This window comes from Gymnogyps californianus, chromosome 7, assembly GCF_018139145.2.
Source record: "Gymnogyps californianus isolate 813 chromosome 7, ASM1813914v2, whole genome shotgun sequence".
In the NCBI taxonomy this organism is placed as follows: domain Eukaryota; kingdom Metazoa; phylum Chordata; class Aves; order Accipitriformes; family Cathartidae; genus Gymnogyps; species Gymnogyps californianus.
In genome coordinates this window covers 39862822-39884159 of record NC_059477.1, presented here as the reverse complement: position 1 = coordinate 39884159, position 21338 = coordinate 39862822, and the positions used below count along the sequence as shown (strand labels likewise).

Genomic DNA, 21338 nt, shown 5'->3' with positions numbered 1-21338 from the left:
AAGAAGATTGACACTGCACAGTGTAGTTGTATAGTTGAACTATTGCATGAACACAGAGCAGAAACATTTAAATTGTAGTTCTGATTGCCAGTTCACTGATCACATTGAATTGTTTACTCAGTTTATATTAAGGCAGGAAAGTTATCACTATGCCGCAGCAACAGATATTATAGAAGTGTGAAGGGCAGTTGGGAGAAATAAATATTTGCCCTTTCTTTATATTTTTTTTGTAATATTTGATTAAGATATGGTTTTTTTATATAGGTATATGGAGGAGTATGCACTTTGTGAATATATATTAAAATCAGTAAGTTATTCCTAATGTTCTGTAGTGCTGCCTGCTCCTGACAAACATCTGATACGGATCATATGCCTCTAAAAAGAGAAGTTCCTCGAGCAAAATATCCTCATGAAAACAGGTTGAAGATACCCACATTCTCTCGCTCGCTCTCACTCACATGTTACATTTTGGCACGTTGTAGAAGCAGGTAGCATATCTACTACCTGCTGTTGAAAGTGTTGAAGATACTGAATTATTTATTCCATCTTCTGCACTATCCAAACTCGTTTTGGGTAGTTTGACACATCTCGGTCTTCCATATGGATACTTCATGGTGACAGAGTTGCCAGCTGCTCAGGTTTTATGACAGTCTGAGTTTTTTCCGAGGACTGTATTAGTTTTCTGGGAAGAATGCTGCTTTTCCTGAGGTCTCCATTCTTAGGCGGTAGTTATGTCTTGGGTTGATGCTCTGGAGTGGGAGTTTCTTTGGGAAACTTAGCTAAGAGCTTCCACAAAAATATTTTTTAAAGGACTTGATGTTTATAGATTGTGTGAGATGAAACCAGAGCCATGGGGTATACGAAAAATGTGAAATCTATTTGCTAAGAAAACTAAGTTCCTTTTAATGATAGTCTTCAAGTTTGTAAAAAAGTGTTTAGATATCAAGGTGCATAAAGCAACATACCAAACAGTCTGAAATACTTTGGAGAACAGGATTTTCAGGGCATTTGAAATGTAAAACTGCTAAGTTTTGCTAAGACCCTGCTCATCTTCTCTGTGAGTGTGCAAAGTGAGTGGGGCTTCTTGTTGTTTTAAAGTATAAAATGTGTAAACCTGAAAATTTGGAGAAGATTTGAGCGTTGAGTTTGTCAAAACTTTTTAAAATAAAGGAAAATCAGCCATTGTTTTACTCTACCCTTTATTCATTAGAGCATCTATTCCTATCAACCTGTTTAAGGGAAACGCTCACTTTTTTGGCGAGTCTGTGCTGCACTGAGTTTGATTCCCCTTCAGTGGGATAAATCAATCTCACTTGCAGTGAGATCCATATATCCATGATGTTGACTGTCTCTTCTGTGTCATCCTGGATCCAAACTGACACCAGATGATATGAAGTAATGGTCCTGAAGGTTTGTTGTTCAGATTTGCTACTGAATAGTAGTGTTGTTATGTGCAGTCTTAGGACTTCGCTGTGTTGCTACAACCTCTTGGGCATATTGCATTTTTCATGTCAGTCATTTGACATGTTTGGTTTTTCTACAGAGTTGAACAGATAAGGTACCCAATGAAATTAATTTGCAGACTTTAAAACAATAAATAATGCTATTTAAATCTTACCTACTTGAGTAGAACATGAGTTTTACAAATCTTTTTCTTTAAAAATGTCTTTATACAGCGCTACGTCCTGTGTATTTACCCTTGGTGAATTTGTTGCCTTCAGACACCATGTCCTTTCTTTTTCTTGCTTCTTACTTTTTTCTTGCTCCATCACAGCATATATTTGAGCAGAGTTAGTCCGTACATCTTATATAAACCTTCCAGCAATGGCTACTTTTCACTAGTGGGTTATTCTGATTTGCTTATGTTCTGCTCTGATAAGATGCCTTCGCTTCATTATTTAATGCTGACGAAATCTGAGCGAGGAAGACGATGTGGATTCATGGCTTTCTCCTTCCCCCATCACCACAGCTATAGCTGCTTGGTCTCAACCTCTCCCTTTGTGGAAACGGAGAGGACGATGTAGCCCATGGTGAGCAATCTGGCCACTAAAGTAAAAATGTGCATCTGTCAGTAATTAATTGAAGCCAAATTTAATTAAAAATCAGGGAAAAAAATAGTACCACACACTTAATAAAGTTCGAGAAGCTTCAGTGTCGTTGTCTAAAAACCAAAGCAATCCAAACAAAATACACCCCCCCCAAAAGTCTAAGTGTCTTATCTGTGAGAGAGTTTCTTTCAAGCTTACTTCTTGACATTAAATAGAAAAGTAGTTTTGATTAACTGTTTTCACATCCTTTTTGGTATCTTTTTGAGTTAAAGGTCATTGAAAAGAGTGGTAAGTGTTTAAGGCTCGTTCTTAACCAATTGTGTCAGCTGGGGATCTGGCCCCAAAATTGGATTCTGAGGTTTGATTGTACATAAATATTCTGATCAGCTGGTTGAAATAAAGATTCAGAGGGATAGGGAGGAATTGAGAGAGAACCCAAATAATTTACAAATTCAATAACGCATTTATATAACCTCTTGAATATTTTCAATGTGAGAGATTTGCTATTATTCAGCTTCAGCCCCATTCTAGTTTTGCTGGATAACATCAGTGGGGTCAGCAGGTTGAGACGGGAGGTTCTCAGAAATTTTACCCTCGGTCCTAACAGAGGTCTGAAAATCTGGGTGGCACGAGGAGACACAGGAAAGGGTGGGACATGCAATAGTGGGGCTGGAAACGCAGCCCCCTTCTACTCCAGCTGTGTCAAATAGCAAATGTGCATGCAGAGAGTTTCGAGTTTTGTTTGGGGTATAGTATATATGAAGAAGGGGAAAATGGATTTGATTTCTGGGCAGTAACATCTTTTGGAAAACAGAGCTAAGGTCTGTCACAGTAGGAACAAAAACTTTAACTGTAATCCAAAATAACATACTGTAAAATGAGGGAGGATGTATTTTTAAATAAAAATATCAAAAAAAGGATTGGCAGGATGAGGTCAAAACAAGCTATTCATTCCTACTGTATTTTAGCGTACAAGGCAAACCCCAAATCCAAAACTGTTGAACTGGTAGCAGCCATGAATATTTATCACTGTGTACTGTATGTACATATAGTAATTAAAGCAAGAGGAAAAAATATTTTTCTTTACAATTAATATTTGTAAACGTTTATGAAAGTACATAGAAATAAATAAGACAAACACATGGCCTAATTAAGATGAAAGGCTTGACAACCCTTGTGATTTGTTCTGAAAAATAAAGAACGTTAAAATAGTAAGACTTAATTATTTCTGTAAACATTTCCAATTATGCTCTATGTAGAAAAACTTAATTTATGAGATACATATTATAATATCTATAAGCATTTTTGGCATTTGTACCTTCCATGTCAAAAAATTATTGTTAATTTATTATTTATTATACTGTATACTGTCATATATTATCATTTATTAGTATTTATTGTTCAGAAATTCAGAGTCATCTATTGTTTAATGGGAAATGGAAAAGCATTTTATATCTGATTGCAAGTTGTGTATTCTTGGTCTAGTGATAAAAACGCAACTTCTGCAAGTTGATCATATAAAAATGTGTGTAATAATAAACAAAAATAACTGGTCTGTTTAACATTCCAGGCATTAATAATGCTATTTGATGTACAGTTTACATTTGAAAAATAACTTCAAGCCAAACCCATGGATTTGTCTGAATTGCTGGGTTGAAATCAGGGAAACTGTATGATGGAGGAACCAAAGCCCTCAGGTTTGATCTTGAGGAGCTTGAAGACACCATCGTCTTTGAAGCCCTTGTTTCTCAAGGGGGATATGCTTATGGTCATACTTTGTTTTTTCCTTGACCTTTAAGGAGGCAACATAGCAGAGCAGCGTTCAGTACTTCTTATCCCAACCGTGCTTGCCTTCACCAGAAGGATGAGCTGCCCATAATGTCACTGCAAATGGTTCCCTTAACAGCTCCTGTTATTTGCTGTAAAATTTTGGTTGGTTTCTGATCAACTGGAGAAAATGTAGCCGTCAGCAGTGGTGTGGCTGTGTTCTGTGTTTTACGGTTATCGATGACGATTCGTTGGGTGGTAGGGCCTGTGTGGTCTCCGGTGGCACCCTGACTTCGCTCTGCTGAGTGCACAAGAACCGTGCCCAGAATAAAACCATATTTGGGCTAAAAATCTGAGGGTTTAAGACTCTGCTGTATGACGTTAGGCCTGCCAATTGAAATTTCAGGAAAAAAGAAATGTACTTATAAATACAGTATAATTTGGGGCTTGGCGAGAGCAAAGCGGTCAGTGCCTTGGGAGAAGTACGGTGGGATGTGATGCCTCCAAATGCTCAAGGTTTTAGTTCTAGATTGGTGTAAAAACACTTCTTCCAGCATCACGCTCCCCTCCTGAAGGCTGGATGAATGTCTATTCTGTCAGTGCCATCTAATGAACAGTCTTTTTTTTTAGTACCTATGTCCCCCTAAAAGGCTTATATTTGTAGCGCTATCCAAATCTAACACTATTTTATCGTAATACTGCACCTGGCAAACGAAGAGTGCTCATACCTCTTTTCTGGACTGCCAGATCTTCAATCATAAACTCATTTTACTGTGAATGTAGTTGTTTTGCAGCAGAGATTTATGGCCTTGGATTTCATTTGCAGTGCAGGAGCGTTGCTGTTGCTGCTGCAGGATCGTACCCTCCAGTAATCCTCCTTTTCCAGGGAGAGCTGGGTTCCCTGTGCTGCGATGCAAACGGTGGCCGCGTCTGTCAGTCCTTCGTGCTGACAGAGCTTCTGCCAGACAGAGGGAATATTCCGGTACAAATCAGGTGCTGTTTTAAACTTGCTTCGTGCTGTAAGCCTGGTGAATTGGAGAGTTCAGCCTCCATATCCATAGATACATAAATATGCCCTGTGTGGTCTCCCAAGGGGAAAGCAAAATGTGTTTTTAGTTAAGTTGCATGGGAATTTAATTGAAAGATTTAGGGCAGTGCCATGAAAGAGTAAATCATGGTTACGTGACACAAAGAAGATTTATAAAGCAAAATAAAAATACTGTAGCACCTTTACTTTTATAATTTGCTTGATATAAATGGAAACCTGTATTAGTCATTTTACCTGCCGGTAATTAAAAAAAAGTAAAGGCTTCTATATTTCACTGATTTTCAGTCCTTTGGTGTAAAATGCTGGGGAAGACAATAGCAAAGCTCAGAGCGTTCTCCGGACACTTAGCGGCGCTGAACCTGCGAGCACGCTCAGCTTCGTTTCCATGAATATTTGTATGAATTAAGCACATGCTTACCTTAATTCACACAAGTAGTTCCTCAGAAGTCGGAAGGACTATTAAGTGATTCAGATTAAGCACAAGCTTAGCCTAAGACCGGAGCTTGTGTGGATGGTGGCCCTGAAATGTGGCCGGCCTCCCAGGCAGTGGGGCTACCGCGTGCGCGATGGTCCTGCTCTATGGAAGAAGGTCATTCGTAACACAGTAAAATACTTGGGGATATTTTGGAGAGGAGAGCTAGGGCAGTCGCATGAGAAATGTGACCTTCAGCGCGGGTTTTGTGAGGATTCGCACAATGTATTTATTGAAGAGTACTGTATATATTATATGTTGTAGCGTTGATAGGTCTAGATAAGAATACCATAATAGCAGTTGAAATGGGGGGCGGGGGGGGGGGGTTGTGAGATGGTAAGTTAATGATGTAGCTGTTAATTTGAATTTAGCAGACGTTTTAAATATAGGTTTCTCTTACAGAGACAAAAGTTGCAATTTAAAGCTCTTTGGTGGTCTAAAAACAGCTTAATTCTCTAGTAGCATGGTAATAAGTACTAATCCAGCTTATACAGTGATTGTAGTATGTCATGTTTGTGAAAGATTGCCTAACTCTGCTTTCTCTGGGTTTTATGTTAATTTTTTTAAATTAAACATAAAACCTTATAACATCTTTATGCTGAGATAAACTGTTCAATTTAACTTGTGCTCAAGCAGCAGCTGTCAGGAATTATCATGTTTCGAGCGTTCTTGCCATCACCTTGTGTCTCTACCTCCCGGATACACTCCGTGGGATGATAAAGCTCACCTTGTTAGGATTTATTACTTCAATAATGACCTGAGGTAAAATGAAAGTTGATGTCACACGGAATGACAACTGACATATATTTATGTCGCACGTTACATTATAATAAACTTTCCTTTCTTCCCCTTGTAATAGGTGTTAAGTGGAAATACACTCCAGCGTATCCTCCAGTGCCCTGCGTGAGTCCATTAGCCACGTACACGGCTGCTCTGTGGGCATGTTCACGGGGACTCGTGCTGTCAGGTGTTATTTAAGCTCATAATGCCGGAGAAATTGGTTATCGCTGGTAGTTAGCAGCTTTTATGCCAGTAAAGAAACAAGTATGAGAGCATCTCGTATTTGTTGGGTTAAATTCTGGAAATGCCGTGAAGTAATGCAAGCGAATCAGGAAGGGTGTTTTCTAATAATATTGCCACTTAAATGGCTTTATTTTTATTTTTTCTTGCTGTAAAAAACGTAAGCAGTGTCATTTCGGGCTCTAAATCTGAATTTGCTAGTAATCGCAACAGTTTTCTCTTGACACTGGTTTATTGATGAGCTGGGCAGTGATAAGCGATCTGCTAGTTAGTTGAGTCTTATCACTTCCCATTCACAGTGGAGAAAATTTGGGTCTACCTCTTGCAATCTTTCCAAGTTTTCAGCCTTTCTTGCTTTACTAGAAGCCAGCCTCCAGCTCTCTCTAAAGATGCTATTGAATTCCTCCGGTTTGTCTGAGCCAGTACTGCAAAGACTATTTTCCTTTCCTGTGGATATAACCATCTTTTTTTCATATTCTTCTAGTTATTCTGCTGTCCATCTGAGCGAGTTCAGATCTTTCAGGGCTACACGGTTTTGTCCAAGCTTAAATCTCGGATCTCGTTTCTCATGGTGCTCCCCGTTGCCCTTTTCTCTCCGGTCGTCATGTTAACCTTGGCACCCTCACTGTCTTCTCTTTCCGCTCTTGCTTTTGTGCCTTGCTCTGCGCTGCTTCCCGTGTTTTCAGTCCCAATGTGCCATCTCTTTTTTTTTCCTCTCTTCCTTCAAACAGCCAAGTTCATAGATGCTACCCTGCATCAATTCAGTTTTCTTCCTAACTCATCGCAGAAAGAGATTTTCTGAAAAACCCAGTAAAGGAAAGGATAAACTATAATGCAATCCAGAAATAGCAAAAAATATGCCATGCAACCATTTTGTGTCGTTTTTGTAATGTTTGGGGTATGTTTTCTCGGGTTTGTGTTTTTCTTTGTCACTCTAATGCTAAACTCGCAGCCGTCTCTGAGCAGGGATATTGCATCGCCCGTAGGAAGCTTTCCTGCCTCTGTCTGGCACCCAGGTCGTTATGAGGTCCAGAGGTTATTACTCTTTGTGACAAATAAGTGATGACTTACGTAAAACTGTTTTTTCCTCTTAGTACGGCTCGTAATAAACCCGAGCTCATATCTTAATTGGCATTCTGTTTGACAGTCCCTTTAGAATGGTCAAATATTTGATGAACAAGGCAATAACATTCATCTCTTACTTCTGTAAGCCTTTCAGATTAGCGTTGACTCAGGTTGATGAAGATGGATACAGGATCTGTTCTCTAGGAAGTGTTTGTTCTGGAGATACGGATTATCGAAGAATCGTGTGTGTTAGCATAGGTGATATTATGATATATATATATATATATGGCTATTTGGGGAAGTTCGTGAGTTTTAAGGTTGACAGCCAGAATGAGAAGTTTTTAATATTTGTGATGTTGGTTTGGCAGTAATCTTGAACACAAAATGCATGTAAAAATAGGAAGAATGGGAATAAAAATAGGATCAAGAATGGGAAGAATAGGAATACAAATAGGAAAGAATAGGAAAGATTTTAAAAGAATTAAACATTGCATAAATCAATTCTGAATCTGAACCACTGAAATGGTGGATAGCAAAAACAAAAAAGTCAGAAACATGCTATGTTGAAAAGTAGTTTATTAAAGTTTAATGTTTTATGTGCAATAAATACCTGATCTCAATTTATTTTTTTTTTTATCCCTTATGATGAGAAATGTATCACACACATGTCTACGGCTCTGCAGTTCTCTGTAGGTTCAGAATTCAGTTTGCTTGAGAGCAGTGCTAGCCAGGGGAGAGGAGATGGTCGCGTACTTTTGGTGAAATGCAGGGAGATCTGCCACTGGTTACAGTAGGGTCACAATTTCATATTACACATTTAAATACATTAATTTTCTGATAGGCGGGTAAGTTATATGAGGCTAAGATAGCAGCTTGTTCGTGCTGTTTGTGCCTGCTTTATATAATTGAAGAATGCGTGCGGTGTTGTAGACTGTGGAATAGCAGGAGTGCTATGGCAATACTGGGGTGCAAGGGTAGAAACAACATTTCATTATAGAGGATACCTAATAAAAATGTGAAAATAAAACAGAAAAAGGGTGGGGAAAAAAAAAAAACTAGACCATACTAGATAAGTGCACTGCATAAATCAAAAGGGTTTATGTCATAACATGAACATGTGCCATTCCTGCTCATATATTGAATTTCAGTAGTCGGTTGCATAAAGAAGTAAAGTGTAATGAAACTGGCAAGCAAAGTATTCCCTAGTCAGCCTTATCTTTGTTCCATTTGTCCTTCAGATACAGCTTTTCTTGCCTTTTTCAATAAAATCCATCCAGCTTTTTTTATTTTGCATCTCTCTGTAACCGAGCTGGGAAGACCAATGAGATTCGGTGCTTTTCTAGTTGGGTTCTTAGCAGCTGCTTTTTAAGAGATCAAAACTTTGAATGCTGCTACATGGTATTAAGGCTTAGCTATTGATGTGTCCCTATAGGGGTTATGTTTTTCTTGGGGCGGGGGGGGGGAGAGAGAAGGGGAAGGGGTGACCCCTGCAAGCATGCTCACAGACAGTAAACACTGCTGTCCTTGTTTTCCAGGATCCTCTTTGCAAGCTCCGTGCTTAACCTGGCTGAACTCGCTGCCCTCCGCCCTGACCTTGGCAAATTGAAAAAGGTCCTCTACTTCCATGAGAACCAATTGGCATATCCTGTCCAGAAATACCAAGAAAGGGATTTTCAGTATGGATACAACCAGATTCTTTCATGGTAGGTGTTTCTCGCACCGCTCCGCGTTATTTAAGGTGTCCTTCTGCCTACAGCCTTGCAGCATCGTAAGCCTGAGGAGTCCTCCTCCGTATAAATGATGACTCCGTAGCAAACCAAGGTACCAGCAGAGTCCTGAAGAGAGGATGATAAAAGTGCTGTGGCAGAAACAATCTGCTCTATAAACTCATCCCGATTTCTTGTATAAAGTCCACCGATGCTGTATTGGGGTACCATGGTGTACCCGTTAGTGGTGGGGATTTTGGCCCGTGTCTTGGCCGTAAGTGAGGTGCTTTGTTTCACGGATGCTTCGCAAAGCTGCAGCTAATCAGCGCTTGCTTGGCCACAGCTTTTACTGCATCCAACGGAAATTATATAGAGGGTTTTAGGGAAATAAACAGAAATTAAAATGTACTGCAGCACTTTTCTTGTGAAGAGAGGGCAGTAAACATACCAGATAAATCCTTATATTTCTTTCATCTAGTATTCAGAAATTGTGCAGTGCTAAAATACCCAGACGTTTTAAAGGCTGCGGTCCTTTATTGTTGCTAAAAACAAATGTATTTCTCGAATCTGAGTTAATGAAAGAAGTTAATAACAGCAACACTGAAAAGCTTTGTGGTTAGGCACTGTACAGACCTAAGTGAAACAGCAAAACTCAGTTGTTTTGAACTGAAATGAATTGATTTCCCTGGTCTTCCTCACCTATCTGTCAGTAGGAGAATTATTAGGAGTAGGGATTGAGCATTTTAACGTACAAGTTAAGCTTTTGCATCTTTATAATATAAGCCAATTGCTATTGAAATTTCTCAACTAATGATCTGTGTATACTCTGGCCATTCTATAGCTGCTTCTGCCACAGCATTTGCAACGTGTTTCACTTCCTGAGCAGTAAAGATGGGAAAGTATAGTGAAAGATCTTTTGAAAACAGCAGCAGCCATTTTCAAATGTTATAACAAAAAGATGTGTTTTTTGGCACTGGGACAAGGAATATTTTTCTGTATATATATTTTGCTTTATTATGGCAGTTATTTTTCACACGTCTATTGTAAGCTGACAAACATCCTCAAAATATGCATTTTTAAGGTAATAAAATATCTTCTTTTATTAGAAAAAAAAAAGAAGACGACTTCTATAGGTGCTCCATTCTGTCTCCTTCAGCCTCCAGTAGCTTCTCCATGTAATTATATAATATTCATCTTCCATTTCTGTTGCTGCAGAAACCCCATTTTTAACAGCAGATAGAAGCCATCTCCTCTGTACTGTTCGTACCTACCTAGTGGTCATCTGCAAAGAAATGCCACCTTCCCACCTTCCAAATCTGTTAGAAAAGGGAAAATGTATCTTTTCAGTTTTGCATAGAGGTTTTGGAGACAATTAACATTGAAGCACTTTGAATCTTCAGGTTGGTGCTTTGGATCATTAAGAAAGAGAATTTTTTTTCCTCCTTGATGTGTTTAGAGAGTTAATGTAATAAAATCACGCTTTTCAATGATGGGCTGAGATTCCTTTTAGCTGCTCAGGCAGTGATGGTGACGAGATCTTTCTAATTTGCCAGTGATGTGCAGAGCCCGCAGGAAAAAGTTGGGCAGATAAGACTTCATGCACAAGAGAAGCAGAGATGATGGTGTTGGAGCCTTTGCTACATGTCAGAGAGCAGCAAAGAAACGTGCTGGGCTCCTGCGTTGTCTCATGTCATCTGTAAATCAGTGCAGAAGGATGGCTGGATCATTTGGACAAAAACGAGGAGACCAACGGGTTAAAAACCATAGGTGGGGAAGAGGGTGGGATTCCAGAAAGCCTTTCAGCTTCCGCAGCCTGCTTGAAAAGGATTATTTCTCTCTCTAATGTTGTAGTTTTTTTGCTTTTCCTGCTGACTCCTGCTGCTTTGGTGAGCAGTGTCAGTTCTCTTTCTTGACCAGACAGCAGTGAGACGCAGTGAGGATGAATGACAGCCTCTCACCTCAAATATACTTTTCACCAGCCCGGTGACTTATGAACACATGTTCTCAATGTATCTTATGACCCATAGGTCTGTATTACAATATATAACATATTGAGAAAACCAGCCGGCCATAAAGCATTTCTTACCTCCATTAGCGTTGCATGTTTGCCAGTGTAGCTAAGATTGTGTCAGCACTTCCAGGATAAACTTCCAGATATTTCAGGTTTTTTGATAGCTTCTCTTTTTCTCCAGGCTGACTCTAAGTGGAGAAATAATACCTACATTATCATTTAACTACATCTTAAAATTATTGAGCCGGTTGACTTTAAAACACAGCAGTAAAGAGCAAAACATTACGTTAATATGCCAAATTTTTTCAAACTTTTTTTTGGTGCTGTGTGCTATGTATTTTTATATATATATATATTTGGTGAATGTACTTTTAATCAGGTTTATGTATGCATAGGTTAAAGTAACATTCCATTTCCCTAGTATCCTGCTACCTGACACACATGGTCAGTTGAAGGTAGGTTAACCAAAGGTAAGTTGTCCCTCAGTACAAAGGATTATTTCTAAGGAATTTTCATTTTCTTCCAAGTTTACTTCTACCAAAGTCATATTACAGTGGGCCTTATCTATTTGTAATGCTTTTAAGAGATAATGACAGTAATACTACTCTTACCATTTTATGAATAAAAAGTAATCCATAGATAGAATAGGATGTGCTCCTTTAGATTAATGATAGTAATTTATTACTTAGTTTAAAAAAAGTTTAAAAAATATTTCAGAGTGAATAGACAGAAATCAAGACATTTCTGATTAAGGTACATGTGCTACGCCTAATTCACATGAAAAGGCTGATTTTAATTAGCATTCCACTTGCACCTTTTAGTTTATGAGAATATGTATCCTATTTCCACTGCATGTGAAATAATTCTGTTCCTTTTGCGGCAGCAGTACGTTCATTACTCTTAACCACTTTTTACAGTTTGGTTGCTGATGTTGTGGTGTTCAACTCTGCTTTTAATATGGAATCGTTTCTTACATCCATTGGAAAATTTATGAAGCTGATTCCTGACCACAGACCGAAGGATTTGGAAAAAATAATCAGACCGAAGTGCCAAGTTCTTTATTTTCCAGTCAGGTTTCCTGATGTGAGCAGGTCAGTACATTTTCCACGTCATAAATTGCCTCCAGCCTGTCAAAACTCTCTATTTATGGTGACATTCTAACTAATCAGCTAAAGCATCGTTAATGAAAGAGTTTGATAATATGCAAAATCCCCTAATTGATAAATGTATTTCAATAATCAGAGGCTATTCAGGCAGCGTCTGATCTGCCGAGCCTGTCCTTAGTGCGTGTCGTACAAACTTGCATCGTTCAGGATGAGTGATTTCCCACTCGTTTGAGTGATTTCCCACTTGTTTTAGTCTTTAAGGAGTTGCCTGCTCCTCAGCTCTGTATATATTTATACAGGGGAGGTCAAGGAGGAGAAAGAAATGCTAGAGAACAGTAAAAGTGATAAGCCTGTAGTCAAGAAGCTATATTTCCCTCGGTGTGTTGCAGTGGGATTTTATTCCCTCCTCCCTCCCCTGCCTCTTCTTTTATTGCTTTCCAGGTAGGCGAAAAGCATCCCAGTAGCAGGGAGCAGACTTGCAGATGTTGGCATTAGCTGCAGCGGTAGTTGCTCTTCAGTCTTCCTCGGTTACTCTGAAGGACGTTTTTTATTACCCTCGTTTCAGAGCCCGTCTTGAAATTAGCGGTGGGTTATGTGGCTCAAAGGGAACATTCGCTAGATCCTTTTCACTTTTGATTAAACCTGGCACAATTGTTTTTCCTGTTATAAGGGACTCTCCTCCCACCGAACAGGAACTTTGCTTCAATGGGACCGGCACTAAATAGAGTATGATTCTGCAATTTGATTATACTCTTAAAACCAACGCGATGCTGGGTACGTTTTTTTTGCTGAAATAAGGATGGAAAGCACCGTAACGACTCTGCAAGAGTCCAGCTTTTGATCTGATAATAAGTTCTGGCCATGCTTGAGATCTTTGTCCCTGACCAGCTTGTACTTACAGTTGTTTCAAAGGCTAAATATACATTTGTGGTAGTTTGGGGTAGAGAGGTTTTTAGTACAGGAGCTGAGGTCATGCACCCTATTGATGTTCAAGCTGCAAGGTTTGCATTTCAGTATCTTGGAAAACTTTATATTCTAAAGCAGTGATGCAAATCGTTTAGAAATCAATGTCTAAAGTTAAGTCTTTAAACCTATTTTTTTGGCAAGCGGGTTAAAATTCTCCGGTGTTCCTTAGGGACTTGGCTGCCTGGATGGCAGTGGAGATCAGTACCTATATAACTTTGAGGATCTACTGTTGCTTCTTAGAGACCGTGGTTTTCAAGAGTGAGGGAATGCTGCGAATGCTCAGCATATTTGATATGGAGCCATTTTAAAAGGGTCTCGCGGTTTTTGGCATACCTTAGGAAGTCATGTGGCCCAAGCCTGGTTTTGGAGATGAAACTGTGATAACCGTGTCTCATATCTTAAATCAGCTCTTATGGATTTGTCAGCCCTGGCAGATGGGGTCAAACGAGACCTGACAAATTAGTCTGAAGTGATACACGCAGTGATCGCTTGTCCAAAGCAGAAGGTGATTAGGTGGGTAAAATCATTAGGCTACTGCCCAAACTGGTAAAGTAGGAAGAGCTCACATCTTACTGTGTGCTCCTCTTAATGTCCTGCTCTTGTATTAAATCTCATCTCACAAAGCAGGACACCTTTCACGTTTTTATTATGGCTATTGCGCTTGAAATTATATCGAAAAGCTATTTTCAGCAGTGATGGACAAAATTAAGATGTTCATAAACAACTGTGTGACTGTAAAACTTTCTTAGCAGAGTGATTAGAAACACAGCTTAATACCAGCTCTATTATTTCTAATATATATTTTATTCAACAACTAACTCTAGATGTAAGATCTGAGTTGTTTTAGACAAAGCCCAATATCATCAGAGGAAAAAAAAGCTGAAGAAAGGACCGCTTCTGCATAACTCTGAAGTTCTTTGGGTTTTGACCTTCAGCTGCAGCCAATATTTACTATTTCTTTACGAGATCATGTTTTAAATAATGTTGAATGCACCTGTGGCAACTGAATGCTGTTTTTTAATTTAGACTGTATTAGTATAGTAACTGAATGGAGATGGAGGAGGAGAAGAAGGTTAAGAAAAATTGTGGCCAAGCTCAAATTTATAAAGCAATCTCTTAGCCCAGAGTGTTTTTGAAGTTATTTTCAAATGGTAATTTGCTTTATCCAAACCAAACTCATACAGTGTAAGTAAGTGATTATTTGCATGACTGACAATCATTTCAGTGCCTGCAGTCTTTTTAAAATGCATAATTTTGCTGAGATGTTGGGAAAATATTTAAAAATTCTGAAGGCAAAATAACCAGGGTGATTTTTTTTATTCTTTGACCTCTTTTACTTTGCGTGTGAATGTCTCAGGGTGCGTTTGTGTCTGAAACATAATCTTCATTTGGATTTGGGAGAGAGGTGATCTGAGAAATCATCCTCGTGCATGTGATGGTGATCTTTTTAAGATTATTTGAGATTAATATTGGAATTGTAGGGCAAAATAAAATATATCTGACCCTTGATCAAAACCAGTGTAATAAAGGAGCATGTCACATGAGTTAATCCTGTAACATATCTACCTTTTAATGTAATTACTGTAGGTGATGGGTACACAAACTAGCACAAGCAGCAGAGTAAATGCTCACTTAAGAGTGAAGGTACAATGATGGAGGATACCCTAGGAAATACTTGTGAATACTATTAGAGGTACCATTATACATATGTGTAATGTGTATTTAAATATTTCAGATGGGCTTCTAACGGCTGCTTTTCTACTTTTATAGAGAAAGTTATTGATGCTTTTTTAGAAAGATTCTTCTTTTTAATAAATATTTGTCATAAGGGCACGTATTGGTGTTCCCAGAGCAAACAAGCAGACTGTGGTCCTTATCTGACAATGAGAAGAGATGAAAGGATTTGAGGATTTAGCAGAATAAGAAATTTACTGACCTAATCCTCCTGTTTTCTGGTTCTGACAACAACTAGCTTCCATATTGCATCCCGTGGTGCCACAGCTACTCTGTATACACTCACCTTCTATCATTTCTGACTTGGAATTCTTCTCTTCATACATTCTGATGAAGTATATTACGTAGAAATACATATTGGAGTACTTGTAAGCTTGGAGACAAAAAACCCCTCCGAGTTAAGGCTGTTGCTTCATAGTGCGTAGGTACTGCAAAGGATGTAGACCAGTAGCTGATCTTATGTGCCATATCTGCTGCATATCAGACTGGGGTTTTGTAACACAGTGCATTAAATACATTGTAATTCACACTTATATTGTCAGTGGCTTAATTTCAGTATATTTTCTATTGTGATGTAAATAAAATCCTACATGTTTTTTTCGCTTTCCCTATACAATCAGTAGAGTCTATTTTGACATAATCTGTTTCCACTTCTGCACTGGAAAACTATGGTCCAGGAAGAAAATCCCTTTTCTACTGATGTTGTCTTTGGTACTCGCATCTCCATCGGCCAGCAGACCCCGCTGGAACACCTCTGCAAGGTCTTTGTTGACATTTTGTATGAATTCTCTCAGCCCATCTGCATCCATCCTGTCTGTGGCAGCCAGCATAGTGGGGTCAGATTAGGTACTCCTTGGAATTCATTTCAATGAAAATTGTAATATAGATTTTGGTTATTATTCCTCTGATTGTAGTATATCTTTATTATTATCACGATGTGATGGAAAAGGAAGATGTTTTTATAAGCAAGAATGAAGTAATGTTCCTAAGAGCTCAAAATGCACATTGGACTAAGGTGGAATAATATAAAAGAAACATGAGAGGATGAGGATTACAGCCGAAAATAAAAATAGCCTCTTTTAAGTGGAACTTGTTAGCGAGTATCTTGTACTATCTGCATTACACATTTTTAAGTAGAATTAAAGCTTTTAGACTGCTGTTTCTTCATTTGCTTTTATAACTTAGTACAGTTAACAGGACATTTTCAACCATTTGATTTTATATTTTTTTAGTTATAGTGTAAGAGAGGCAGAATTTGCCAATTTAGAGAGTACTTTAGGGCCAGTCAAGGGAGTTCCTGACTAAAGCAGAAGTTTTTAAAAGATGCTGACAGTATCTGTTGTACAGAAATGTGACTGTCACGTGTGGGGGAGCCTGGTTTTGGGAAATAAAAAAAAAATAAAAAATTACATCACTTGGCCCAGGCTTGCAGGGCTGAAATTCAGACCTCTGTTTAGATAAGTCAGAGGCTCCCCCATCCTCTGTAATCCTAATGCTATACAACAGCTTTGCTGTGCTGGAAAAATACAGATGTCAACAAGCAAGGAGAGACTTGAATCCACAAGAGCCCAAAGCTATAGATGGGCACTGGGGACGTGTCTATGTTGCACAGAGCGATGCTCTGCAGTGGTACCCAAGTGAGCTCTAGTGAACTGTCTTGCATATGGGAAGCAGTATACCTTAGAAGAGCCGTTTTTGGCTAATTAGCCTTCCAGTGAAATAGCATATATTAGCTTAGGTGGAGTACTATGCTAATGATAGTGATTCTGGTACTGAGGCTAGCGACCGCCTTTGGTGGTGGCTCGGGCATCTCCGTGGTGCGCCGTGCTCTCTCTGGTAGGCATAGCCTCCCTGCCACCACGGTTTATGGGTAGTTAGCATAATTAGAAAATGCCAATAGACTGCTCCTACCTTGGGGCTGGCTGCTGAAGAACTGAGTGATGTAAATGACTCCCCTGAATGTCTTTCCTCCTCACCTGCCGCCAGCAGGTTTTGAGGGTTGGTGTTGGCACGCTAAGAGTTATGCAACAAGCACGAGGAATGCTCTCAAGATCTGGGACACAGCACCTATTGGGAGGAAAGTGCAGTACTGGCTTAAAAGGGGCATAAAATGGAGTCTATCAGTTCTGGAGTCTGGGACAGCAGGTGGGTTACCTTCTGCCTCTCTGGGATGAGTGCTGACTGCAGGTAGCTGCACCCGTAGTAAGGGCTTGGGTGGTTGAATGAAGGGTGCCTCAAGCGTCTGCATTCAGTGGTGCTTTCTTACATGATGCTTCCTTCCACATGTGCATCATATGCCATCAGGGAGGTTGGGGATGATGCAAGAGTTTCCATTCTCTCTCTCTGGATCGTGGATGAGTAGCTGTTGCCCCAGCCTGGTCTTCCAGGCAGAACGCGCCTGTTTTATCCCCCAAATATCCCCAGAACTCTCCAGCAGCAGCAGACTGAGAGTGCCCTTCTAGAGGAGGGCCCGGCTGAACAGCCTGCTGGGATGTATTCGTTTTGCAAAACTTTCTGAAAACTAATTTCTTTCTACCTATTCAGGGACAAAAATAGTTTTACTGACTCTCTTTTATCTGTCGTATAGGTATTCCACTAAACGCTATCATAATAACCATTTAGTCTCACAATAGCTCACAAGGATACTTAAGCAGAATTCTCTGTGCAACCTAGTTTTTTATTATGTTGGGTACTGCTCATGTTGCATACAACACATTCCCATAAAACTTGCATTTTGTATTTACAGAGAAATTTCTCTGGAGAGTTAAGGTCTTGTAAAACATTCTTGTTCTACAGCATGAACGAATTATTATACTCTGGGGCATTAAAAGTGAAGTGTACTGAAGAAAAGAATTTTTTCATTAAAATGCAGTTTATATTGATAAAACAGATTACTAGCATTTGATGAAATGTGAAACTTGGATCTACCCGTATCGCTAAATCGCCAGTAGGTTTATTTTGGCAAGAAGAATAGTATGTAATGTATATCAGGACCAATCATTATACAGTACCTGTTAGTTTTGTATTAGATTAAATTGTCTTTCACTAGAGTACTTGAAAAAATCCTACTATATCTGTATCTTGAAGTAGCAGAATGTGGTAACCAAGAATATTAGAAAATAAAAGCTGTCGTGTTATCAGTTTTGGCACAGTCATTTATCAATCAGTATTTTAAACATTGACAAGTGGTAATTTAATAGGGAATGACCCTGTTGGCAGGAAGTTCTAATGACAGATGATGCAAACTCATTTATCACTATGGGGCTGTGCTGGCTTCTTACCTTTCTCAGTATCACAGCTCATATTTTCCAAGTCTGGGATGTGAGAAGCCACAAAGGGCAAAACCTGTGGCACCGAGCCTATAACCACTCCCATCTGATCTGATTAACCCCTTAGCTGCAAACTTCTCTGCAGCGTAGCTGGTAAGATCTGAAAGTTCTCATACTGCTTTAAATACCATTTGATTTTTAAGTGGAATTTGCCGTAATACTTGTAAGCATTTCCCACAGTCAGTTTTTTAGAAATGTTCAAGTTGTGTCACTTTGAATACACAGTTGAGACACGCTGGTACATGGCTTTCAAAAACAAACCACATTCTAATAATTAATAGCATATTTCATTAGCAGGCATTAAAAATATTGCATGCAGTGCCCTATACAATGGGCAGCTATTATTATTATTATCATTACTACTCGAGAAGGAAATTGATGCATTCAGAGGTTTAATTGATTCGTGCATATTCATGTGGGAAGGCAGTGGTAGAGTCACGATTGGACTGGATTATTATGCACTTCCATGCATAATAATTTCTCTGCAACTTGTAAAGAGAATAGACTACCTTGCTGTAATAAGTGTGGGCATTTGAAGTTGAGAGATGTCATGGGAGAGGAGATGAAAATGACACCTTCATCAGCAACTGGTATGGATGGCGCTTTTAATTCTTCTGAGATTAGTCTATCTGTAATACAGGAATTCAACTGTATTACTCGGAATAAAAACAATAACATATTTTTAATTTCCACAATAGCAAAAGTTTTCATCGATTTGATATGATTTTATGTTACCTTTTTTAAAGCATAATAAACGTAAGCCCTGCTTTGGGCTTTCTCCACCTTCCTGCCTCAGTTCTCCATCTGTTCTTTCTCTTTTCCTTTCACAACAGAGTCTTTCTCAAGGCTGGGATTGGGTTAAATATCATCCCCGTACAGGATGATTCAGACATGAAATACTTTCAGAGTTTACATCAAATTGTTGTAATAGGAATCAGTGAAGTTTAAATTTAATTGGTTAAAATTGTCGTGGCAGACTTAAAGTAAAACTGTTGGGGTTTTTTTTCCTTCTATTCAAAGTGAAAAAAGGCTATTGATTAATGGTAGGATCCTACAACGTGCTAAATACCCTCATTTTCACTGCAGTCATTGGGAGCTGAGGGCGCTTGGCACTCGGCGTGAGTGCAGCGTTAACACGGGTGGAAAGAGGTGGCACACAAAACTGAACACTGGGTGTCGAGTGATGTGGCTGTGTCCAGTTCAGTTCCGGTCCACGTGAAGGTACAGACTTAAATCCTTCACGTGTGTGAAAGATGGTTTTTATAGACAAGGCTCTCCCTGCTGAATTTTGCATTTCAAAATACTGCCCTTCAACATTTGAACAATTCCGTATTTTTTATTATGGAATTCATGAATATTACATAGAAATGGAGGTGGATTTTTTTGGTTTTTCTTGAAAGTGATTTCATGCTTACTGAATTGTAACAGAGAGGGAAGCAGTCAGGTTGGGCATGTTATTTCTTAGTTGCTACATGAGGCAATGACAGAACCTTATTGCTTAAATATTCCGGACATTTGTTGTTGTGATATAATGGAAAAGAAAGTAGGTGATGTGCTAAAAATTGTGGAAAAGATAAAGAATAGGAAGGGGTATCAGAGTTTTTAGAGGTTCTTCACTGAGAATACAAAATGTTTTCAGAAATCATTTTTAGGAGGATGAAGGAATCTCTGTTACGGGTCATGGGGGAATGGCAATACCTTTAGAAAAAGCCATGCTTCATCTTGAATGCAGTATTAGTTGGGGGGGGGGAAACCCCAAAACAACCAAAGCCCAGAAAAGCAGGGCCTTTTAAAAGAGTGGTGGAATAGATAGCCTTGCAAATTGTTATTAAAAGTGAAACTAAAACTTTAAGTGGGTTGGATCTGCTTCGAGCACTGTCGTGTGCTAGATTGCAGACAACCAATTCAAGTTAAAGTCAGAGGTACCGTTAGATGGAAGTGTCAGTGGAGAAGATACTAAAATGTTCTATAGGAATTTCAGAGAATAAAGAATAAGAGAACAAAATTACACGATGGAATACATAAAATCACAGTTTTAAGTTTGAAGAGAAAACTTGAAACATAGCTCTCCAGTCCTATGGAGATGACCTTTATGTAGTGTGTAAGAACAACTTAATACAGATGTTTTATTTATACATAACCAAATGGGATGAAGTTAAATGATTTTCAATTTTGCCAAATCACAGATAATTTCTTTGTTGTGCAAGGAGTGTTTTAATCTGTTTAGGTTTTTTCTTTTTTCGCTTTTGCAAATATTTAATATTTTATATTTTGGACATTCCCTCTGCTCAGTTGTGACTCCCAGATGAAATAATCCTCCTCTTCTTCCCTTTAAATAATTCAAATAGCATACATTTAAAAATATGAAAATCCCAACGTAAACGTACCAGAAGTGCTTTTAAGGTAGGAGGCTGTTCAACTTTACTATTGAAAGATGCATGTCTGAATAGTAATGAGGGTTCATCAGAGTTTTGGGCTTACGAGCACCAAGTAGTAGGGATGCTAGTTGAAGAGCTGTGGGATATCCAAGTCCAGTAATGCTTCTGCAGCTTCTTTTCCTCAAGTATCTATGAGAAAAGATCTTTGGATTGTATGGCCTTTTTTTAGTGATGAGGCGTTTTGTGTGTTGAGAAATCCATATTCGCAGCAAAGGGGTTTTGGATATTGTATAACAAGACATCATTATTATGTTCAGTCTGTTTTTCAAGCAATGTTATAGGCACTGACAACAGCCAGGAAGAATGAATTAGATATGAAGTTGAATCAGCCGATCTGTGATTAATTTTAGAGTGGATTCCTCATAAAACTCTGCTGCTTTCCTATAATATTATTCCTAAGTGTGGTACTCAGGTCAGGCTTGCAGAAAACTAAAGCCCTTGTCCGTCTTTGGCCTACCTTATATATTTCCTGCCCCCCTTATAACTTGGGACTCGTCAGCAGACCACGTTGTCTCTATTTTCATTAATGCCCAACTAGCTGTGGGACTAACGGTATGAAATGTCTCACCATCATGCCAGAGCTCTCATCTTTCCACTTGTCCTCCCTTGTCAGCTCTTTTCATTTTAC

At 38.9% G+C, this 21338-nt stretch overlaps 1 protein-coding gene across 1 annotated transcript in view; it reads left to right on the top strand.

The window, feature by feature from the left end:
- The window catches only part of GTDC1 (glycosyltransferase like domain containing 1), a 189373-nt gene that overhangs the window by 87090 nt on the left and 80945 nt on the right, over positions 1-21338 (top strand). Inside the window, exons 5-6 of the mRNA XM_050900249.1 lie at positions 8956-9123; positions 12055-12228. Of these exons, the coding sequence (XP_050756206.1) occupies positions 8956-9123; positions 12055-12228 (342 nt within the window). The remainder of the gene's footprint in view (positions 1-8955; positions 9124-12054; positions 12229-21338) is intronic.